Source organism: Camellia sinensis, chromosome 4 (genome assembly GCF_055761805.1).
Source record: "Camellia sinensis isolate YWXY chromosome 4, ASM5576180v1, whole genome shotgun sequence".
Taxonomy (NCBI): domain Eukaryota; kingdom Viridiplantae; phylum Streptophyta; class Magnoliopsida; order Ericales; family Theaceae; genus Camellia; species Camellia sinensis.
Window position 1 is genome coordinate 183862682 of NC_138964.1, and position 26276 is coordinate 183888957.

At 38.4% G+C, this 26276-nt stretch overlaps 1 protein-coding gene across 1 annotated transcript in view; it reads left to right on the forward strand.

Annotated features, from left to right (window-relative positions):
- The first annotated feature begins 2939 nt into the window (after positions 1–2939).
- LOC114289992 (S-adenosyl-L-methionine-dependent methyltransferases superfamily protein) overlaps positions 2940–26276 on the forward strand; it is a 30535-nt gene continuing 7198 nt past the window's right edge. The window contains exons 1-3 of the mRNA XM_028233880.2: positions 2940–3229; positions 3379–3547; positions 4263–4342. Of these exons, the coding sequence (XP_028089681.2) occupies positions 3013–3229; positions 3379–3547; positions 4263–4342 (466 nt within the window). The 5' untranslated portion in view covers positions 2940–3012. The remainder of the gene's footprint in view (positions 3230–3378; positions 3548–4262; positions 4343–26276) is intronic.

The window sequence follows — 26276 nt, forward strand, 5'->3', positions numbered from 1 at the left end:
ATTACAAAATTCAAAATTTTTTAAATTATGACACATCATCTATTAGTATACATACCAATTGGTGCGTATAATTTTATAGGAAATTATAGACTATTTCTACAGTACTACATGTTTGTACTCCTAACTATAATCATAATTTATTTGACCCCCTTATCTTCCTCAATCATTCAACACAATACCCCACCTACTTACTTTTTTCACAAATTACAATACTATAGAATACCATGTATCTATATTCTGAGATTATTGAATAATTATCCTAATTTTGTTCATATAATAATGATAATGGTGAGGCGTGTGTACTCCCACCATTAAAGTGTGGATGACTCTTTATGAGTTCAGATCCTCTACTGTGACACCCTGTAATGACTTCTATGCAAAAAAGGCATCGTTTTGGCCTCTTTTTTTCCCTATCTATTTTGTTCTTTCTCTAAGCTCTTAGGCCTCGTTTGTTTCACTGGATATAAAATGGAAGATATAATATGATATGAGATTTAGTCAGGATATATAATGAATAAGATATAGGTATTGGATAGTATATCCCCCAAGTCATGTTTGTTGACTTGATATATAAGATTGGATATATGTTATGCATGTTTGTTTTACAAAATATATTGTGGGATATAACAAGTAATTTTCAAGATTGCCCTCATAATATTATATTATATTAAATTAAATTAAATAATATTGTATTATATTAAATTCAATTCAATAATATTTATATTAAATTAAATTAAATAATATTATATTATATTAAATTCAAAATTTGCATTAAATTAAATCATATTATGTTATATTAAATTCAATTCAATAATATTATATTAAATTAAATTAAATTCAATAATATTATATTATATTAAATTCAAAATTTGTATTAAATTATATTATATTATATTAAATAATATTATATTATATTATGTTAAATTCAATAATATTTATATTATATTAAATTCAATAATATTAAATTAAATTCAATAATTATATTATATTAAATTCAAAAAATATATTAAATTACATTATGTTAGATAGACAAAAGGGTAAATTGGACTTTTTACATCATATCCCAACCAAGGGGATATGATATAATGGGGGGGTGATATTGTATATCCTCCACTTTTGGGGGATATACAATCCCACTGGATATTATATCCCCTTCAAAAAAAAAATTGCAAACATGGGATATATGGATCCCACCAGATATAATATTCAATCCCAATCTTCATATCTCCCAATCAAACAGGGCCTTAAGGGACGGAGAGTTGATAACCCTAAACACCTCGAACGATCGAAGACGAAGAAGACCCTGGCAGCGGAGGCGAAAAAGAGAGAGAAAGAAAGAAGAAAAAGAAGAATGGTTGGTTGAGAAAGGAGACTCTTCTTCTTCTCTCAGATGGGCAATCACTCTTTTTGTTCAACACACTTCACGCACCTTCACTCGTGCTTGGAAGTCTGTCATAGATTTTATGTTTTCATCAATTCTTTATATGCTTTTATTGAAATGATGGTTACTGCTCACATTCATTTGCAATCCTAGAAAATGACTTAACTAGTCAAGAACACAAAAATCAATTCAATACTTTTCTAAATAGAAATCCACAAATCCACATTGTCATCATCATTTATATATAAAACCAAATCAAACCAATCAGAAATCTAACAAAGATTCTACATATGATCTTTGAAAAAAAAAAAAAAACCCCCCAGAGATTATGACACAGTTCGTGAAGGTGGTGGTGATCGGAGTCGGAGTCATCGGACTCGTTTCTAAAAATACCCAGATCATAATGTGTTCTCTAAGTTGCTGCCGCTGCCGCCGTCTTCATTTATTCGTCGGGTTAGGGTTTTTAGTTCTCATATGTTTGAGAACTTAAAGAGAAGAAAACAAGGGAAGAAGGAAAAGGGGAAATTCTATTTCTGCACACAATTTACTCTCTATCAACACATTTAATGAGTTTTTTTATTATTATATTTTTGTCCTAAAATGAAACTACCAAAATACCCCTTTCTCCCTTCAATCAAAACCCTAAACCTCAATCAAAACCTTAGCCACTACCTACTACTAGTAGCCATTGCTGATCACCACCCGCCACCTCTAAACCCTAATCCTAGACATGGTAATATCTTCATCCCATTGCTGCCTCACCATCACACCACCCTCACGCAACCTTCTCTACCATTGTAGGCATCGTGGAACCTAGATCTGGGATGAAGATTCATTTTCTTACCATTTGGACTACCAATATTGAAAGAATCGTTTCCATTTGGAAATCAACCATCAAACCAATGAATTTGGTTCGACCATCAACATCCAAACAAAACATATTGGTTCAATCTTCAACATCCGAACACATTGGTTCGACAGTGTACTTCCGAATGAAACAAAAAAATGTATGTTTATTAATTTTTTGCAAGAAACAGAAAAAACTAGTGATGAATTTCAAAATGGAGGTCTTCTATGGAGGTCCTTCACTGGAAGTTTACTGTGATTTCAAAATCTGAAACACAATTTTCAGTGGATGTTCAAATTTAGTGTGTACGTTGGGTGAGTTTGTAGGTGGAGATGGTGATTGTAAGTGAAAAAGAGGTGGTAACGATGGTGCTGCGTCACCGCCGCACGAGGTGGTTGCTAGTTAGGGTTAGAGTTTGGAAGAAGAAGAAGATAAGGGTGTGCACATATTTCTTATTAAATGGGTATATTTGGAATGCGCGGTGTGTAGACTAAGATAAATATCTAAAATTAAATTATTAAATGAGTGGAGTGAGAAATGATGTGCATAGAGATAATGTAGTGCGTGAAAATAGAATTTCTCCAAGAAAAAGGAGATAAAGGGCCAAAAAAATAAAAATGCAAAAAAAAAAACGTGGTCAAAACGCTGCCGTTTTTGAACTGCAGTAGGGACCGCCGGATACAACGGCGGACGATGTGAACTTGAGTGGATAGGGACCACTGTTTGTTGCTTGCTCCGTAGAATTAACAATTATTTTGTAAGCTGAATCTTGTCCCCAACAAACATGATGATGGATCATCACATTCATGACTCTGAGTCTCTCTCACTACTACACTACACCACCAACGAAAAGGACCCAAACCAGCTTCCAGAGGGGACCATGACCATGGACCCTCCTCCTTCCTTAACCGACCCTTCTTCTTCTTCTTCTTCTTCTTCTTCTCTCAGGTGGGCAATTCTTCGCCACGCCTTTCTTCCTCGCCCCCCTTCTCCAGATCCTGGTACTACTCTGTGTGTGTGTGTGTGTGTGTGTTATGATTGATTTGATAGTGCTTGAATAGATCATCATCAATACGTGTTTTTCTTTATTCAATTTCATGTGGGTACGAATGTGAATGCTGATCTTCTGGGTATAATAAAATTTGTGCAGATAAGCAACCTGAAATGGGTATTAAGAGTATTTCTAGGAAGGCGATTCGTGGGTTTAACTTGATACAGTTCCATGTAAAGGAGGAAAATTCAGATTCTTTGTCCACCTCCAGAGATGTTTGCGTTTTTTACACATTACCCATCACTGGTTCCCCAGAACTATGTTTATTGTGAGTTTCTTAATTCCATATTTTCACCATTTTTTTCAATCATTATTGCCTATATGCTTCTCATTTTATTGTTATAATTCTTCAAAAAAATAGATCACACTGAGGAGCACCATGTTTTAGATTGCTTCAAATTTAGATTGATACTTCCTTTTTAATATTATGCGGCTAAGAAGTGCCCACATTTCTAAGAAGGTGGTGTATTTGGCACTTCTCGACAGGTATTTTTTTTTTTTTTAATTTTTTTTAGGACCAAACAATTTTCAGACATTTGGGTAGCACCACATGAAACACAATATATAAGTTTGAATAAAAGTAACTTATGCTAAAAGAAAACAATATAAATTTCCACCTATTAATTTCCCCTCTTTTAAATTTCAGGAATTAGTGTTATTTTACTTTACTTTTTTTTAATAATATTTTTGAATGTAATATTCATAGATATGATCTATAATAAATATATTAAATTATGTGTATTCATGTTCTGCATTTTTCAAAAAATTCCATATTGGTGTGTCCATATGGTGTGACGTTTCCGTGCTTCATATGTACACAGAGGTTGATTTAGTGCCTTGTTAATCTTCTTTTACTTGTTAATTGTTGTTTTGTTTCTTTTAGTTGTAATTAAAGATAAAATTCTTGTAGTGGTTGGCAATTAGGAAGCTCTAGTTTAGGTGGTGCTTCATTTAAGAAAGAGAATTGATTTGGTTTGTTGCAGTCAGAGAGCTGACAATCATGCTGATCTCTATGATTTTGAGATCTGTAACAGCTACAACATTGACAACACCGGCCTTGTTTGTAAGTTTTTCTTTATATTTGTGAGTTTGTTTCTGGAGAAAGATTTGCTCATCAAAGGCCCTTTACTTTTATTAATTATTTTTATTATCATTGTTTTCATGATTGAAGTCTTTGAATTGTAATGCTGCTAGTTCAGGTTTCTCTTTTGTTAAGAATAAAGAGAGAGATACATCTCTGGTAATCAAAGGGCGACCAAACCTCTTAGTGATTTTATATTGTTGCTTTGCTTCAAGTTCAAGGACTGTTTGCTGTCCTTCTGTTTGGTACCAATATAGGCATTCAATAATCAATGTTAGTATGGTTCGTATTAATAATAATACCCTTTGTAAGAAACGATTTTATATGCTTGGCTACCCTTGTTGCATTTAGGACTTAAAGCCATGGGGATAGGGCTTATGCGTTTTTTGTTGTTCAATTTCTTCTTCCATACCCTCGGTTGTGATGAAGCATCTAAGTTATCATGTTTTAGATAGAAAATTCAGTCTTCATAATAGAAAAGAATGGACTAGTTGGTTTAGAATATATATGTATTATATATATACTTATTTTCAAGCAAGTAGTTTTAGGTCACTGTGAATCCATTCTTTTGTTATTGTTGTTGTTCTTGTAGCCTGCTGTTTATGTGCCCATTATTTACCTGCATGTTGACATATGATCTATCCTGTGCCCAAGTCGTGTTTCTTTGACCTTGATTTTTACCTATTTGAAGCGTGCACATAACGTGGAGAATTACCAATTTTCAAGATCTTCCAACTGTACTTATGTTCTATATTTTTAGTACACCGGTTCGTTTTCATTTGGACTTCCTGTCCTGACTTAAATGTGCATGTATGTGTTTTGTTTGTGGTTTGTGTGTTAAATGAAATACAGCAAAGAGACCCAGAAAATAGTCATTAAGATTGAAGTCTAGAACTGTTACACCTTTTGATTAGTGTGAACAGAACTACGAAATAGAATAACTAGGATTCAAGTCTGGAACTGATAACCCTTTTGATTAGTTATCCTATTCTTTCATTTGACCTGGACAAAAAGCATCAATGGGGTCTGTCTAATTAGCTGATTGCTTGGTCATCGTGAAAATTGTTTATCCAGAATTTGGTTAAGTTGGTTATTTCTAAAAATTCATTCTCTGATAGTGATCAGGTTATGTGTTGCATGTTTCCTGATTTATCTTATGCTGTATTAATTTGTCATTTGCAAGAACCTTTGATCAGAAAAAGTGGCATGCAATTGATTGTTAAGAAGTGTAACAGGGTTGTAGACAATGCCGGATAGACTTTGTCATGGCACTATCAACTTATGAATAAATTATCATGTCAAGAAAGTAGAAATTTATATGAGAACCATTGTGATTAAGCCTATCACCTCACCTGTGACGTGTGGTGCATCTCTCCTTGGGGGTGAATGTGAATGCTCAAGATCCTAGTTGTGATTGCCTAGGTTCTCGCACTTGTCTTTCTTCATTTTCTTCTTCTAATCGATCCTCTTATTTTGAGTTTTTTATACAATTGAAATCCTGCTCGCTGATTTTGAGTTAAAAACTCTTACTAAACACACTATTCAGCCTTTGTAAATCATAATTGAGTGCTAAATCATTTCAAACCATCAACAATCATAATTAGTCATTCTACAAGTTGTCCATCCTTTGATGTGGTGCCAAAAGTAAAAATCCTGCATCGGGATCTCCATCAATTCATCGAGTTTCTAGGAGCATCAAAGTTAGCAAAAACATGGATTGCATGTTGTAAGGATACTTTGAATTGACTTTCCCAAACCATAAAAGTATGATAAGAAGTATTTTGAGAATTGTGGTGCATGGATAACTAAGGTTGATGGTGTTTGTAACATAATTTGTCTTGGAAAAGCACCATTGTGGCCAATGCAGAGCTTATATTCATGCCTTATCTACCTAAAATTTTAATCTACTCTGTCTACTTATGGGTGCCTTTCTTTGTTTCCTTTGTGCATGACCAAACTGTCTCAAATAGCTTCCCTTCTTACTTTAGTCTGAGAAAAAGTTGCAAAGAAGAGCAATGAATGTATTGCTAGGATTAAATCCTAATAATCTTAAATAACGGATCACATATCATAGTGTATTATTAAGAAATCAAGCAGAAATGTGTACCTGAATCCATTATGACGGTTGAGCGGAAGCGTGATTACGGGATAGACTTCCAATCCTTTTCCTTACTTTAATGCCTTTTGTTTTCTCCAAGAGAGGATCTAGAGAATATGTATTTTTTGGATAGGATTGGGGACCATTACCCCTAAATATTTATAGTTTTTCCATCTGGCGGTTGGGCGGTTGGAAACTATCATAATTTCTATTTCTGCCCCTCATAGAAATAGAAATTACACAATGGTATCTACACATTAATTCCATGACAAACATACCCTTAAGCCTATTTATAACTAAATTAGATAACTTAAGTTTAGGTTTCTTATAAATGACAACATACATTTAAATATGTGGTTCCAATTAGAAATTAATCCAACAATCTCCCACCGGATCACATATGTCACTTGATAAATGTGTTTAACTTTAGTGAGCTCAGAAATTTGTTATCATGACCTGAGGGTATCCAAACAATTTTTTCCATTAACTGTATTGATATAGGATCAAAGTAGTCTTTGTTACATCAATCGTAATTTGACCCATCAATGGGCACGTATACCAACACAGCCAAATGACATAGATCAATCATGGATGCGTAGCATGGAAATTACTTGTAATGTGATCCACACATGCCTATTTCCAACTGGTCCTACTTAACTTTGTTGAGATTAATACTTGAAAATACGTAACAGAGTGTAATAAACTGAATACTTTATCTCTGCAGAAAACAATCCAAGTACATAGATAAAACTCAAGTCTAACATAAAATAGTAATACAAATACAAACTCCCACTAAACCAGAATGTTCTCAAATAAAACAACACCCATATGAGCAGCGTGCTCATGAAAGACCTTGGGTGGTAGATCCTTTTTAAGCGGATTTGCTATCATGGAGTTTGTCCCAATGTGCTCTACGGAAATTTGTCCACTCTGTACTCTTTCTTGTACAACTAAGAACTTGATGTCAATATGCTTTGACTTTGTCAAGCTCCTATTGTTATTAGAACATAGAACCGCTGATTTATTGTCACTGTATAACTTGAGTGGTCTTTCAATACCTTCCAAAATGCGCAGCTTAGTGACAAAATTCCGCAGCCATATTCCATGATTTGATGCCTCGTAACATGCTACAAACTCTGCGGCCATGGTGGACGAAGCTATGAGCGTTTGCTTTGCAGACCTCCAAGAAATTGCTCCACCGGCTTGTAAGTATTTCTGAATGTTCTGTGTATTCAACTTGTGTCATACATAATCACAACTGTTAATTATAGCAATCCTAAACCTAATCCATAATAGGAAATAACCCTAGACAATCGAATATTCACAATCAGCCAATCAACCTACCTAATTGATACATAATATCGTAATTACATAATACCATAAATACATAATATTCTCACACTCCCGTTCAAACTCAAGGTGTTTTAGCAGAAAATACTGAGAGTTTGCCAAGAAGAAACTGAAATCAGCAGTTGTGTGAGTCTTCGTAAAGAAATCAGCAAGTTGCAATGCCGAAAAGGCAAAAGGAAGCGAGAGGGAGCTAGACTGCAGATGCTGACGGACAAAATGACAATCAATCTCAATGTGCTTCGTCTACTCATGGAAGACAGTGTTATGGACAATCTGAATAGCACTGCGGTTGTCATAGTAAAGGGAGGTCGGAGAAGATTGAAGGACACCTAAAGCAGTCAAGAGATAACGAAGCCAAACAATCTCAGCAATAGCATGAACCATAGTACGGTACTTAGCTTCGGCAGTGGAACGCGCAACAACAGTCTATTTCTTGCTCTTCCAAGAAATCAAAGAATAACCCTGAAAGATAGTACCTCGGAGATAGCGAAGAATCCGAACCAAAGCAGCCTAATGTGTAGAATGAGGAGCATAAACGAGCTGACTAACCATATGAACATCATAGGTAAGATCAGGGCGAGTAATCGTCAGATAGACTAAGCAACTCACGGGCTCTTGACATAAAGTAAGATCATCTAGAAGAACACCTTCAGTAGGGGTGAGCTTCGCATTAAGTTTAATGGGGGTATCAGAAATATTAGTGTCAGTAAGACCGGCACGATGAATAACCTCATTGGCATATTTGGCCTGAGAGATAAAGTAGCCCTTGGGAGAATAAGCTACCTCAATACTAGGAATGGCAACGGGGCGGGTTGGGGCCGGGGATCCCACTCCCCGTCCCCAATTGGCCAAAACTTCTCCGTCTCCAGCCCCGATCCCCGACGGGGAACCTATCACGGTTCCGGTCCTCGTCCCCGTCCCCAACGGGGATCGGGTTTCCTCGACCCCGAAAGTTCCTCGATTCAAATCTGTTTCAACATTCAACACCATCAACAACTTTCAACATCATTAGCAACATTCTCAAAAAATCATACGCAAATACATACATACATACATACATACTCACATGTATACATTCACACAGAGCACACGCATACATTATACATACACACATAGACACACACATACATGTATACACAGAGAGAGGACGACAGAGGAGATCGGCTGATCGGCGGCGATGATGGAGGAGATCAACACTTATCTGAGATCTCTGTGTGACTGCAGAGTCGACAGAGGGTAGCGATAGAGGTGGAGCGAACGGCGGAGTCGACGGAGGTAGAGCGGTAGTGTGAGGTGGACAGCCACTCCGGCGGTGCGGACAGTGATGGCTGCGCTGAGGAGGCGGAAAGGAGAGGTGCGATAGTGAGAGAGAAGAGAGGAGAGGAGAGGAGAGGTGCGAGAGTGAGAGAGTGTAGAGGGAAGAGAGAGAGAGAGAGAGAGAGAGAGAGATAGAATAAAAAAGTTACATGTTATATATTAAGGGGTATATATAGTAAGTTTGATTCGGGGGGCTAACGGGGACGGGGACGGGGACGGGGTCGGGGTCGGGGTTGGGGCTGGGGACGGGGGTGAAAAACATATCACCGTCCCCGGCCCGAAAATCATCGGGGATTTATTTTTGAGTACCATCCCCGGCCCATAGGGGATATTTTTCGGGGAAAAGCCACTCTAATCGGGGTCAGGGGGTCGGGTCCCCGTCGGGCCGGTTTCAAATTGCCATCCCTACTCAATACCAAGAAAATACCGCAAGGGGCTCAGATCCTTCATTTCAAAAGTGCGGAAAAGATGCTGCTTGACCTTAGAGATAGCAGAAGAGTCAGAGCCAGTGATGATTATATCATCTACATACAGTAATAAGGCAACAAATCCAACAAAGGTGTGGAGAAGAAATAAAGTAGAGTCCTGAGCACAAGGATGAAACCCAAGCGTAGTAATAGCAGTCTGAAAGCGATCATACCAAGCTTGAAGAGATTGCTTCAGACCATACAAAGCACGCCGAAGGCGACAAACCTGTCCAGAGGAATGGTGAAGGCTAGGGGGAGGACGCATATAAACCTCCTCAGTGAGATGGCCATTAAGAAAAACATTCTTAACATCCATCTGATAACGAGGCCAACGACAGAGATCAAAGTACGAACAGTAGTCATCTTGGCAATAGAAGCAAAGGTCTCCTCATAATTAATACCATACTCTTGGAAGAAACCTTTGGCAACTAGACGAGCTTTTTAGCGCTCAAGAGAACTATCAGAATGAGTCTTTACTTTATAGATCCATTTGCAACCAATTAGATTCTTACCAGCAGGCAAAGGAACTAACTCCCAAGTACTAGTTTTCTGTAAAGCAGGCAATTCATCCTCCATAGCTTGAATCCAATGGAGATCCTGACAGGCCTCCTTGTAAGAATGAGGTTCTGAAAAAGAATGAATAACAGACAAAAAAGTATGATAGGAAGCAGAAAAATATGTATTAGACCAACCCAACCTGTTTGGAGGATGACGTGCTCGAGTAGGATAGCGGTGTGCGGCAGGATCAGAGTTGTCAGAAGTAGGAGGATCGGTAGTAGGAGCAGAGATAATTGGTGGAGGGAGAGCCTGACGACTCGAATAAACTAACAATGGAGGAGGAGAAGGAACAGGTTGGGGAGACGGAGGAGAAAAGAGAGGAAGGTCATGGGAAACGGTAGAGATGTACTCATCAGGAGGGACCTCAAAAGGAAATGGATCAATGTGAACCAAATCCTCTTTGGAAACTGGAGCAGTGGTAGGAGGAAGTTGAAAGTAAGGCAGATGTTCGAGAAAAGAAACATGATGGGAGGCGTAAAGACGACGGGAAATAGGTTCGTAACACTGATAGCCTTTCTAAGTAAGACTATAACCCAAAAAGACACATAGGACAAATTGGACATTAAGTTTGGTCCGATCTTTACAGGGAAGAAGAACAAAATAAGCAGACCCTAACATACGAAGAATGGAGTAATTGGGAAGTTGAGAGAACATTGCCTCATAAGGAGACCGACCAGAAAGAAGAGGAGTAGCCATGCGGTTAAGAAGAAAAGCAGCAGTAAGAACTGCCTTGCCCCAAAACGAAGTTGGAACGGAGGTAGAGAGAAGAATAGACCTAGCTGTCTCAAGGAGATGAAGGTGTTTACGCTTGGCTTGACCATTTTGGGCAGGTGTATTAGTACAAGAAGTTTGGTGAATGGTACCCAAATTGGCTAAATACTCACAGAACTCAGTTTTAAAATATTCCCCACCCAAGTCAGATCGTAATAATTTAATGGTAGCCCCAAACTGTGTGGTGATCATAGATTGAAATGTACGATATATTTGGTAGAAGTCAGATTTATGAGTCATAAGATAAATCCAAGTATAACAGGTGCAATCGTCAACAAAAGACACATAGTATGTGGAACCCCTTTTAGTGAGAACAGGAGAGGGTCCCCAGACATCAGTATGCACAAGAGAAAATGGAGAAACAGAAACTGAAGTACTTTTATTAAAAGGTAAAGCTGACATTTTGGCAAGTTTACACCATCGACATTCATCAATTTGACTAGGAGAAACTTTACCCAATAATTTTGACTGAGCTAAAGACTGTAAGCGGTTAATAGACAAATGACCTAGGCGAGAATGCCATAAGTAAAACTGATTCGATTGAGAATCTAACTGAAATGAAGAAAAAACAACTGGAGAGATGGATGGGGGGAGATGCAAGCTTACTACCACATAGAGATCTCCAACTCTACGGCCGGTCCCAATCTGCTTCTTGGACACTCGATCCTACACACAACAGATAGAAGATGAAAAGATAACATTAAAACCAGAAGTATTAAGTTAATTGATAGATAATAAACTGACAGATAGCTGAGGAACATAAAGAACAGAGGGAATAGTAACAACAGATATGGCAGAGGGTAAGACAGACCCAACAAATAGAATAGGCATACCAGATTCATTAGCAGTATTAACAGTAATAGGAGAGGGAGGAGGGATACAGTTTTGAAGTAAGGAAAGGTGAGGAGTCATATGATGAGAGACACCAGAGTCAAAAAGCCAGACAGAAGAGGAGGTACTTGAAGAGGACCCAAACAAACCTGAATGAAGAGAGGTGAGAGCAGAGGCAGATGATGATAGCTGAGAGGTGGACAGAAGATGCTGAAGCTGAGCCATTTTGGCACGCAAGGAAGCCAAGTCAAGATGAGAAGCTGGAGCAGTTGCAGTATAAGTAGCAGGAGGTCGAAACTGTGTTTGAGGCGGTTGGGAAGACTGAGCAGACTGACATCCCTTCTTGGGACAGTTGTACTTCCAATGGCCTTTCTGATGGCAAAAAGCACATGCATCAGATGCTAGTTGCCCCTTCTTGGGCTTCGCAATAGCTTGAAGCTGATGATGTGGTGGGGTCGACAACAGAGGAGGCTGAGTAGGAGCCAAGAAGACAGATGGAGACAGAGTTTGACTGGCTGTCTTAAGACGGGTTTTCTCGGAGACAAGCTCACGAGCAATAGCATCCACAGAAGGGAGAGAAAATCGATGAAGGATGCCGCCACGGATAGCCTCATACTGAGTGGAAAGAGCCGTTAAGAACTGCACTAAACGACCTTGCTCCCGAAACTCAACATAAGTGTCTAGTGCCTTGAGGCTAGATGGCTCCGTGAGAGCCAACTGATCCCAGAGACCTGTCATCTCAATGTAGAAGTCCTGAATAGATTGATCCCACTGACGAGTACTCTGAATAGCTGTTTCCAACTTATACTGCTTGGCAAAGTTAAACTGCTGATACATACCCAATAAATAGTCCCACACCTCCTTGGCAGTACTGTATTTGGAAAACATCATTCCAATACGATCATCCACAGAATTATGAAACCAAGTCAGACATTGGGCATTATCACAATTCCAAGTATCACAGGAAGTCAGATATCTTTCTTGTTTTGGGTCCAATGGACGAGGAATAGAACCAGAAACATAGCCCCATTTTTTTTGACCAAGAAGGAAATTCTTCATAACACTAGCCCAATAAGTATAATTGGCACCAGTGAGTTTACACCTGATGGCTTGTGTTTTGATGTTCGTCATTGTAATAGACCGAAGAGTTACAAGTTGAAGTATAAAAATAATTAACAAATGGGCCAAACTGTAAATAAGAGTTTTTTTTAAAATAAATTTTTATAATCAAATACCAGTACTGAGAGAGTCAAAATCACTAACACAGAGAGAAAACCAGTCGGAGAACCAAGTGGAGAAGATTAGAAGAAGTTGCATAGCACAACCAGAGCCAAAGAGAGGTGTCGCGATTCCTGAACCAGAGAGAGACACCTTTTATGAGTGTAGAGTAGTGACAAAATCAGAGGATGCTGAGGCTGATCACGCTGCGATTTCAGTAGCGATGACAGACGTGAGTCGGGAAAGAGAAGGCGAGTACGATTGCGACTTCGGAGAGAGAAGGGTCGTGACCACGGCTGCGATTTCAGAGAGAGAGGTCATCTGATGCCCACGAACTAGAGACTGATGATTCGAATTCAGATGAGGACTAGGGTTAGGGTTGCAAATGCGGCTCTGATACCATGTAAGTATTTCTGAATGTTCTGTATATTTAACTTGTGTAATATATAATCACAACCAATATTTATAGCAATCATAAACCTAATCTATAATAGGAAGTAACCCTATACAATCGAATATTCACAATCAACCAATCAACCTACCTAATTGATACATAATACCGTAATCAGTGTTTTTAAAGGCGAAAGCGCAAGGCGAGGCGTTTTACCCTTGTTGAGGCGAGGCATAAGCCTTTTGAATTTTGATTTTTTTAAAATACAAAATTAATTAAATATAGCATAAAAAGAGTTAAAAAAATAACAATTACCAAATAAAATTCTTAAAGGCCATTCTAAGCATATAACCAAAATTAATTAATAATTTCAAGTATTATAAGTGCTTTCTAAGTCATTCTCATTAATACTATAATAAAAAAATAACTTAAGTGATAGTCAAAATAACTTAAATTCCAATTGTTCAATAAACAAAATAACCTAAAACTCTAATACTCTATAAACAAAGCAATAAATAAATAATAGGTCACTCTAAATCATCCTCATTAATATTGTCATCATCTTCGTCCGCTATATCTATAATGGGATAGGTTCTATCATCTATTCCACCAACTTCTTCCAACTCCATATCTTCATCCACAAGGGTGCATCTTGCTGCCTTGCCTTTTCCTCTATCATTTCCTATACAAGAAATAGGGTTTCAAATTAATTAAATAGGCACATATAATAATATCTATGCAACTAGTCCATAATTGTTTAACAACTTACTTGAACCTCACCAACTTTTCTTTCTTTGCATTCGAAGATAAGTCAACATTAATTGTAGTCGTAGTTGATCGATTCTCCACACTTCTATCATAGGTAGTGATAGGCACATCCTAATTGCTTCAGCATCGAACAATTCTTCTTCATCAAGCCAAGAAGCATCGAGGGGGAGGATAGGATCTTCTTTTTCAGCAATCCATTCATCATCCGAATCAATTTCATCAATTAGTATTGGATCGATGTTTTGTCTTCTTCTGATACTTCTCTCTCTTAGTTTAGTGTTGTACTTCACATAGACCAAAGCATTCAAACGTTTGTGCTCAAGCCTATTCCTCTTTTTTGTGTGAAGCTAATATAATAATATAAGAAACGAAATAAGGAACATTAATATTTTATTTTATGCATAAGAAAGTTTAGAAAAGAAAGATATATTACCGACTCAAAGGTGCTCCAATTCCTCTCACATCCCGAAGCACTACAGGTTAGACTAAGTATTCGAATAGAAAATTTTGTTAACTCAGGTGTTTTGCTCCCAAAACGAATCCACCAATCAGCTACATAATTTGAAAAATGCACAAATAATTTCAATCTCGTATTTTAATTTTGTAGAATGTAATTGGAAAATTATTTTCATAGTAGTTTCTTACTGGGAGAGCGTATCGCTCTGGAATCAATTGCAACACGACTTCCGAATTCCCCTTTTGCTTGATCATAATAGTCCAATTGGATATCAGCCATGAGACACTCATCATAACTCAACATTCTATCCATGCACTGATACAATCCTTGCCTCACCTCCTCAACATTGGAGAACGAATCTCGATAGCGCAACTGAGGGTTTAGATAATAACCAGCAGCATGTAAAGGTCTATGAAGTTGTGGTGTCCGCCTTGCATCTATCTTATTCCAAATTGGTCCGTACTTCCTAACATTTCCTCTACAATTAAAAGCAGTCTTTTCTTTAGCCAAATCCATCAACTCATAAATGTAACCCATAGTAGGCCTCTCCTCTGAATCAACTTCTCGCAAAACACTAACCAAAGGTATTGTGCTTTTGATACAAAAAGCAACATTAGGCCAAAGTTTTGGATCAAACAACACAGTTGCACGAGCCTTTACCCCTTCAACCTTTCTTGCCCAACTACTAGAAGCCCACTTTTCTGAAGAAAACATAGCTTGGAGTGGTTGCTTTTGTTTGTAAAGACTTTGGAGAGTAAGATAAGCAGTGGCAAACCGTGTTATTGCTGGACGGAGTAGTTCACTGTTCTTTGTATATGATATCATCACTGAAAGAACCCAACAATGTCCATATATAAACTTGACCACTTGCCTAGCTAACGAGAGAGTTTGGTCACAGACTTTCAATTTTCCAATGTCCAACATTAAATCAATACAATGCGCAGCACATGGAGTCCAATACAACTTCTTCCTCTTCTCCGTAAGTCTTGACCCGGCGTTGACATAGTTTGAAGCATTATCAGTAATAACTTGAACAACATTGTCTTCCCCAATTTCATCTACGACACTATTAAGATAGTTAAACATCAACTCCCCATTTTTTATAGTATCAGATGCATCAATTGATTTTAAAAACTAAGTTCCAGCAGGGCTATTCACAAGAAAATTAATAAGAACTCTACTTTTCCCATCTGTCCAGCCATCAGACATAATTGAGCATCCATATTATTTCCATGCTTTCTTATGTTCCTCCATCATGACATTTAATCCTCTACTTCTGCTTTAAGAATCCAAGTCCTCAATTCATGCATAGAAGGGGGTTTGAAACCAGGTCCATAATTTGCAATTCCATCAACTACAGCTACCCAATACAGATCATTCACTAAATTAAATGGAAGAGCTTTACAATATATGAAACGCCCAATCTTTCGACACACATCTTTTTTTTCTTGTTGTTTCCATTTGGAGTTCAGTGTAGATTGTCGTGCTTGAAAACTAGCAAATTTATCCATTGGACCCCTAGGTTTTGGTGGTTGTGTCATACCACCAGTATCGCCTTCAATAGATTGAGAAGCACCACTCTCGCCCTTTGCTCCAGCACCCATCCCAATTTCATATAGCATCTCATTACGGGCACTTTTTTGCTCAAAGAAATTTTTTAATGCATGTTGGCATTCCAACTTTACATTTTCAGGAACTTTTGAACACGGTTTAATGCCTTTATGTGTGCTGGCTAGATGATTTTTAAATCGACTTACAGTACCACTACAAGTTTGATCACAAAATTTACATCTAAAATACTTTTCTCCATCAACTCTTTTACATACTTCCAGACAAAAAATTTTTTTTGGCCTTTGGGTTCAGTCATTTTTTTTCCCCACAAACTTATCAACTGTAGCACTATATAAAAATAAACAAATAAAAAAACAAAAATAAAAAAGATACTGGTTAGGTGGGATGGCAAAAAGAAAAAAAGAATATTAATATTAATAATAATAAATTATAGTCTGTCAAATAATAATAATAATAATAATAATAATAATAATAATAATAATAAAAAAAAAAAAAAGGAGAAACATTAAAATAATAATAATATATAGCCTCCAGATATATTATATAATATATATAGTGCTCAAAACATGACTACTAATATTAATATAATATAGCCTTTATTTTAATGTTTCTCTGTAGTAGTTATCTACAATGTTTGACTACTAATATTAATATTTGAGTCATTAAAATAATAATAGCAAAACACCATCGAAACAGAGATAGACATATTATATAATATATATACAACACAGTTGGACATATATACATCACAGAACCGACGCGACAACAGAGAGACAGAGACAGAGACAGAGACAGAGTCGACTCAACTCGAGAGAGAGAGAGAGAGATTGCGTACCTTGAAAACCCTAGTTCGTTGAAGAAGATTAGAAGACTGATTCGAAGTTGTTGGACTCTGATTTGAAGGAGATCGACTTACATGGTATTTATAACTTCTTCTTGAGCAATTTCAGTTTGAATCGAAGTCATTTATAGCAATTTTCCATCAACTATTCTATTTTCCCCTTTTTGATTTTTGAAATCGAACTCCTAAAATGCTTGCGCCTCGCTGTTGAAAGCGTGAAAAGCGCATGAAGCGCGACAAATGCTTACGCCTCTAATTTTGACACGTACGCATAGCTGGGGTCTCGCCCCCAAAAGAACGCATCTGTGCGTTTTCCGTACGCCTCGCCTCGCCTCAAGTCGCGCCTCAAATCGCGCCTCGTATACGCCTTTGAAAACCTTGACCGTAATTACATAATACCATACATACATAATATTCTGACATAACAAATAAATATAGCCTGATGCGGATCTCCTACTGTCTTGCTATCCAGCAAAATCGGAGTCGGAATACCCAACGATCTCTAACTGATACGAACTCCTATATGTGACCACATATTCCTTTGTTCTCTGTAAATACCTCATAACTTGTTGGCTGCTTTCCGACGATCCATGCCAGGGCTACTTAAATATCTGTCTAACATGCCAACTATGAACGCAATATCCGGACGCGTACATATTTGGACATACATTAGACTCCCTACAGCCGAGGCATAAGGAACTTGTCTCCCTTAGCGACCGGGGTTTCACCTGGTTTGCAATTTTGCATGCCAAATCCATTGAGGACTTTATCGATATAGCTCCTTTGTGATAATCCTAGGATGCCCCGTGAACGATCTCGGTGTTTCTCGATTCCTAATACAAAGGAAGCGTCACCAAGATCTTTCATTTCAAAATTCTTTGATAGAAATCTCTTGGTGTCATGCAATAAGCCTATATCATTTGTGGCAAGCAATATGTCATCGACATATAAAACTAGGAATATGTGTTTACTCCCACTGAACTTGTGATATACACATTCATCAACGACATTTGTTTCAAAGTCTTACGAAGTAAGAACTTGATGAAATTTGAAGTACCACTGACGAGAAAGCTTGTTTAAGTTCATAGATGGATTTGGTCAATTTGCAGACCATATTCTTTGGGTCTCCCGACACAAAGTTTTCTGGCTACACCATATAAATTGTTTCTTCAATGTCACCATTGAGAAATGCTGTTTTGACATCCATCTGATGCAACTCAAGGTCAAAATGTGCAACAAGCGCCATAATTGTCCTAAGAGAGTCTTTCATAGAAACCGGAGAGGGAGTTTCTTTAAAGTCAATTCATTCCTTTTGAGTAAAGCCTTTGGCTACAAGATGTGCCTTATACCTCTCCACATTACCATTTGAATCTCTTTTGGTTTTAAATATCCATTTACAACCTACGGGCTTTGCACCAACTGGTAATGGGACCAGTTCCCAGATTTTATTGTCTTGTATAGACTTGTACTCTTCATTCATGGCTTCTAACCATTTATGAGAGTTGGAATTTTGCATGGCTTGACGAAAGTTGATTAGATCATCCTTCGACATTTCAGTGTCTGCCTCATGTTCTTGGAGATATACGATATAATCGTCCGAAATTGCAAATCTCCTTTCTCTCATGGATCGCCTTAATGGCACAGGTTCTTGAGGTTGTTGAGTTTGTTCCTCAGGAACAATTACCTCATCTTGAATGAGGGGTTGAACAACATTGTCTGGTTGAGGATCTAAATTTACTTCTTGAGCAATGACAGGTATAGGAACCTGCACTTGGTCAAAAGTAGTAGTAGGAATTGGGATGACTCCCTCTTCCTCCTCAAAGACAATGTCTCTAACTTGATTTCTCCCCCCAAACTCAACATCCTCAAAAAACGTTGTAGATCCTGTCTCAAATATTGACCTATTTATGGGATCATAAAACTTGTAGCCCTTGGATCGCTCGGCATAGCCAATAAAGTAGCTGCTGACGGTTTTGGAGTCCAATTTTCTTTCATGAGGTCTATAAGGCCTCGCCTCAGCAGGACACCCCCATACATGTAAGTGCTTTAGACTAGGCTTTCGCCCAACCCAAAGCTCATAAGGTGTTTTTGCAGCTGCTTTAGTTGGCACTTGATTTAAGATATAAGTTGCTGTCTTCAGAGCCTCCCCCCAGAGGGACTCTGGTAAAGTAGAATGACTAATCATACTTATTACCATATCCTTAAGAGTTTGGTTTTGCCTCTCAGATACACCGTTCATGCTAGGTGATCCTGACATGGTGTATTGTGGGACGATTCCACATTCCTCTAGGTATTGAGCAAACGGTCCTGGACATTGTTCACCTAATCCGTCGTATCTACCATAGTATTCACCACCATGGTCAGACCTGACACTCTTTATCCGTTTGTTGAGTTGTAACTCAACTTCGGCCTTAAACTTTTTGAATACGTCCAAAGACTGTGATTTCTCATGTATAAGAAATAGATACCCATATTTGGAATAGTCATCTATGAATGTTATAAAATACTATTGACTATTCCAAGATGCTGTAGGGAATGACCCAAATATATCTGTATGAATTAATTCTAAGACGTCCGTAATCCAATTGGCACCTAACTTCTTCATTTTGGTATGTTTTCCCTTTATACACTCAGCACAGACATCAAAGTCTGAAAAATCAAGAGAGTCCAAAATCTCATTAGACACAAGTCGCTCAACTCTAGATTTAGAGATGTGACCTAGGCATTTGTGCCATAATGAGGCTGAATTTTCCTTATTTAATTTACACTTCGTACCTCATGATTCCACATGCAAGGTTTCATTATAAGATGAAATAGTTTCTAGCAAATATAGATTATCAAAAGTATTAGGTAAACCAGTACTAACAACATTTGAATTAATAGACAAACTGAACTACTTATTTCCAAAAGAACAACGATATCCAAACATGTCCAATACATAATAGAAACTAAATTCCGTCTAAAGGACGGTACAACAAAAGTGTCTTTTAAATCCAAATAGTAACCAGTCTTGAGTAATAATCTAAAGTGCCCTATGGCCTTCACTTCCACTGACTTTCCATCACCCACAAAGATGTCTTTCAGCATCAGTTGGCTCTCGGCAATTTAGGCAACCCTGCATAGAAACACGTGAGTAGTAGCACAAGAATCTACCCACCAAGTGTTTCTCGATACTGAAGCTAAATTGATCTCTAAACAGACCAAAATAGGAAATGTACCTTTCTTTACATGCCAGGCGGCGAATTTGGCACAATCTTTCTTCTTGTGTCCAGGCTTGCCACAAAAGAAACAACCATCCCTGTTTTCTATTTCTTTTGCTCCGAACCCTTAGGAGTAGCAACTTCTTTTCCCTTATTCTTCATCTTGCCTGTATTCTTTGAGGTGTTAGCCAGATGAGCACTTTTGGTCCTTTCTTGCTTCAATCTCTTTTCCCCTTGCACACAAAATGAAATGAGCTCATTAAGTGTCCATTTCTCCTTCTGATAGTTGTAACTGACCTTCAATTGGTTAAATTATGCAGGAAGAGAGACAAGAACTAAATGCATGAGCAAATCATCAGATAGGTCGAGCTTTTAGTGCCTTAAGCTTTGATGCAAGATGAGACATTTCCATGATGTACTCTCGAACATTACCTTTGCCCTTATACTTCATGGAAATTAAGCTTGCTAAAAGAGTGCTTGTTTTAGTTTTATCCTTTTTAGCAAAACGCTTCTGAATTTCCGAAAGAAACTGACTGGCAATAGTAACTGTAAGTTTTCTGCATGAATCTCTATATTCAATTGTTATTGTAATATAAGAATACATTGGTTTATATAACAATTTAACCCTAGAACGAAAATAAAATACAACTTATTTCAATATACAAAATATATAGACTACCATATATACATAAGATCCCTAATATATTCTCACACCCCCGCTTTTGCTAAGAAGAAACTGAAACCGAGCAGTGGTGTGAGTCTTAGTGAAGAAGTCAGCAAGTTGCAGAGCTGAAGAGACGAAAGGAAGTGAAATAGAGCTAGACTGTAGATGCTGACAAATAAAGTGACAATCAATCTCAATATGCTTTGTCCGCTCATGGAAGACAGTGTTATGGGCAATCTGAATAGCACTGCGGTTGTCGCAATAGAGAGAGGTCGGAGAAGATTGAGGGACACCCAAATTAGATAGAAGACAACGAAGCCAAACAATCTCAGTAGTAGTATGAGCCATAGCACGGTACTCAACTTCGGCAGTAGAGCGAGTAACAACAGTTTGTTTTTTACTTTTCCAAGAGATCAAGGAATCGCCAAGAAACATATAGAAACCAGACGTAGACTTGCGATCAGTAACCTCACCAGCCCAATCAGAATCAGCATAGGCCATCAAATCTAGAGAGGAAGTAGAGGATAGTAGTAAACCCTAAAATACAGTACCTCGGAGATAGCGAAGAATCCGAACCAATGCAGCCCAATGTGTGGAGCGAGGAGCAGAAACAAACTGGCTAACCACATGAATAGCATAGGTAAGATCGGGACGAGTAACCGTCAGATAAACTAAACAACTCACAAGCTCGCGATATAAAGTGGGATCATCCAGAGAGACACCATCAGTAGAATTGAGCTTCACATTAAGCTCAATAGGTGTATTGGAAACCTTAGTCTCAGTAAAACCAGCACGGTGAATGACCTCATTAGCATACTTAGCCTGAGACAGAAAATAGCCCTTTGAAGAAAAAGCAACCTCAATACCAAGAAAATACCACAATGGACCTAGATTTTTCATTTTGAAGCTGCGGAAGAGATGCTGCTTAACCTCAGAGAAAGCAAAAGAGTCTGAGCCAGTGATGATCATATCATCCATATAGAGTAAGAGAGCAATAAAACCAGCCGAGGTACGTCTCAGAAACAAAACAGAGTCGGAAGCAGAAGGATGAAATCTAAGCTCAGTCATAGTAGTTTGAAAGCGATCATATCAAGCATGAGGAGATTGCTTCAAACCATACAGAGCACGTCGAAGACGACAAACCTGTCTAAAGGAATGGTGAAGGCCAGGGGGAGGACACATGTAAATCTCCTTAGAGAGATGACCATTAAGAAAAGTATTCTTAACATCCATTTGATAAAGAGGCCAATGGTGAGCAGCTGCGACAAATATCAAAGTACGGACAATAGTCATCTTGGCAACAGGGGCAAAGGTCTCCTCATAATCAATACCATACTCCTGTGAAAAACCCTTGCCAACTAGACGAGCCTTGTAGCGCTCAAGAGAACCATCGGAATGAGTCTTGATTTTGTAGACCCATTTGCAACCAACCAAATTCTTACCAATAGACAAAAGAACCAACTCCCAAGTACTAATTTTCAGCAAAGCAGACAACTCGTCCTCCATAGCTTGAACCCAATTGGGATCCTGACAGGTCTCCTTGTAAGACTAAGGTTCTGAAAAGGAATGAATAGCAAACAAAAAATTACGATATGAAACAGAAAAACATGTATTAGACCAACCCAACTTGTTTGGAGGACGACGTACTCGAGTAGGATATCAATGTTCAACAGGATCAGAGTCTTCAGAAGCAGAAGAAGGAGCAGCCGGGGCAGAGACAACTAGTGGATGGGGTGCCTGGCGACGAGAATAGACTAACAACGGAGGCGGAGAAGAAGTCGAAGGAGGAGAGGAAACTAGAGGTGAAGCAGGAGGAGAAGTAGGAATAGCCTTGGGGGGGGTCAGTGGAGAGGTACTCAACAAGAGGGGTGGAAGGTGGAGAAGAGGGAATAAGGTCATGGGGAACGGTAGAGATATACTCATCAAGAGGAACCTTAGAAGGAAATGGATCAATGTGAACCAAATCCTCTTTGAAAACCGAAGCAGTGATAGGAGGAAGCTGAAAGTAAGGCAGACGTTCAAGAAAAGAAACATGACAGGAGACATAAAGACGACCAGAAATAGGGTCGTAACATCGATAGTCTTTCTAAGTAGGACTATAACCCAAAAAGACACAGAGGACAAACCGGGCACTAAGTTTGGTCCTATCTTTGCGGGGAAGAAGAACAAAGCAGACAGACCCAAACACACAAAGGAGGGAGCAGTTAGGAATTTGGAAAAACAAAGCCCCATAAAGAGACCGACTAGAAAGAAGGGGAGTAGGCATGCAATTGAGAAGAAAAGCACCAGTAAGAACTGTCTCTCTCCAAAATGGAGCCTGAACTGAGGCAGAGAGAAGAAGAGACCTAGCGGTCTCAAGGAGATGACGGTATTTATGCTCGGCTCGACCATTCTGGGCAAGTGTATCTGTACAGGAAGTTTGGTGAATGGTATCCAAATTGGCCAAATGTTCACAGAACTCATTTTTAAAATATTCCCCACCCAAGTCAGACCGTAATACTTTAATTGTAGACTCAAATTGAGAAGTAATCATAGATTGAAATGTACGATATATCTGATAGAAATCGGACTTATGAATCATAAAATAAACCCAAGTGTAACGGGTGCAGTCATCAACAAATGACACATAGTATGTAGAACCCCCTTTGGTGAGAACAGGAGAAGGGCTCCAAACATCAGTATGAACTAAAGAAAGCGGTGTATCAGATATAGAAGTACTTTTACGAAACGGTAAGGCTATCATTTTGGCAAGTTTACACCCCCGACATTCAGTAAGTTCACTAGGAGAAACTTTACTCAATATACCTGACTGAGCTAAAGACCATAAGCGGTCAGCAGACAAGTGCTCTAATCTAGAATGCCACAAGTAGAAAGGACTGGACAGAGAATCTAACTAAAAAGAGAAAAAAGTAGTTAGAGAGGTTGTCATAGACAGATGCAAGCTCTCCACCACATAGAGATCTCCAACTCTACGACCAATCCCAATCTGCTGTTTGGATATCTGATCCTGCATAGAACAAAGAGAAGAAGAAAAGATAACATCAAAACCAGAGGCATCAAGCTGACTGATAGATAATAAACTGACAAAAAACTGAGGAACATAAAGGACAAATGAAATAGAGACAGTAGACATAGCAGACGGTAAGACAGACCCAACAGATATAACAGACATACCATATCCATTAACAATATTAATAGTAATAGGAAAGGGAGGAGGAGTACAATTTTGAAGGAATAAGAGATGAGGAGTTATATGATGAGAGGCATCAGAGTCAAAAATCCAGACAGACGAAGAGATACCTGAAGGAGACCCAAGCAAACCTGAATGAAGAGAGGAAACAACTGAGACAGACAGGGAGGGTTGGGAGGTAGACAATATATGCTGAAGCTGAGCAATCGGAGCACTCAAGGAAGCCAAATCAGGATCAGGAACCAGAGCAGATGCAGTATAAATGGCTGGAGTCTGAAAAGTACTCTGAAAAGGAGCATGGAATTGAGTCTGAGACTGCTGAAAAGACGAGGCAGACATACGTCCCTTCTTGGGACAATGATACTTCCAATGGCCTCGCTGATGGCAAAAAGCACACTCATCTGAAGCTAGAGACATTATAATAACTAGAAAGCTCAAGGGTTCAAGTGTAATAACCCAAAAACAGAACCGGAGAGATCAAATTTATAATAACCAGAATCTTGAGCCAAAGACCCACAAATATTCCCAAGTCAGATGGACAGAACTAGAAGCACCGACCCAGAACCAGAACCAGAACCAGCGAGAGGGCTATGTCGTGAGGTGAACCAGAACCAGAGAGAGACAAAGTCATGAGGTCCAGAGAGAGTCAACCTCCAGATGATTTACGAAACACCAGGTGAGTCGTGAGAACTAGGTGACTAACCGTAGGTAAGCTGCAAGAGATGAATTAGAAGGCAACCACAAACCAGACGAACTTGAACAAGATGAACCCAAACCACGAGGGTTGCCAATGGATCACAATGTAGGGGCAGATGAGCCGATGAACACTGGAGTCGATTCTAAGTTACAAGGCAAACAACGTTGCGATTTCGGCCTAGAAAACTTGATTCCGATGGTCACGCATAAGACTCGAATCAGACATGTTTCGAAAATCAGAAGAGTTGTAAAGAACCTGACAAGGCAGAGGGTGAACTGACAACTCGAACTCAAACTCGATCAAATCCAGAGATCAAAACCAGAGATGATTTTGAACCAGTGGGAACCTTCAAATCGAAGGGATAACTTCGAACAATCAGAAGTGAGAACTGGGGTTTCAGATACGGCTCTGATACCATGTAAGTTTTCTGAATGAATCTCTATATTCAATTGTTATCGTAATGCAATAATACATTGGTTTATATAATAATCTAACCTTAGAACGAAAAAGCAAATATGACTTATTTCAATATACAAAATATATATACTACCATATATACATAAAATCCCTAATATATTATCACAATAACATCATCTGTTATTGCACCCCTGAAAACTTTTGGAATTCCGCGCTTCATGATCATAAGACTTAGCTTGTTGGAATGATCCCACTTGTCAAGGTAGGCAATTTCCTCATAAGTACTTTGTTCAGTGAGATCACTCGTTTCGGCATTCTTAATGCCAAGTCTATGTCCATGCAGTCAAGAACAATTAGTATGTTCTCTTTCCAGTCCTTAAAGTTTGTTCCATTTAACATTGGAACATTGTTCATGTTGGCAGAGATTGAAGTAGTCGACATTAAAGCTGAAAAGAGAATAAAATAAAACGAATAAACAATCATGCTCACATCAAATAACCAAATCAATAATCTCTAAATCAAATAATTTTATGACAACATCTCAAGATACCTAGCACAACATTAATACCAAGCCTTTAGGCAGTGATATTAACTGTAAGTGGTATTCTTGTTGACTATGAAGCACGGATACTCCGAAATAGGTCACGTATGCGTATCGGATACGTATCGGATACGGATACGCGCCCGATACGCGAGGATACGTATCAGATACGGGAAATGGAGTATCCGTATTTTTTTTTTAATTTTTGAATTTCGGATACGTCTCGGATACGGGAGGATACGGTATGGATACGGAATGGATACGATATGGATACGGCGGGGGCAAAAAAATAATTTAAAAAACTTAAAATGGGGTGAAATTGTAAAATATGAAAATAAAGATGAAATTAAACACAAAAAAATGAAAAATAACAAACCAAACTCTGTCTTACCTACGAATTCGACGCAGCCGCGAAGGAGGAGGAGAAGCAGCTCGCCGATCGTCTTGAACAGCTCGCCGATCGTCGCGAACAGTTGATCGTCGCGAACAGCTCGTCGATCGTCTCGAACAGCTCGCCGATCGATCTCATCTCGATCAGGTTCGTCCATCTCTCTCTCCCTTTCGCTCC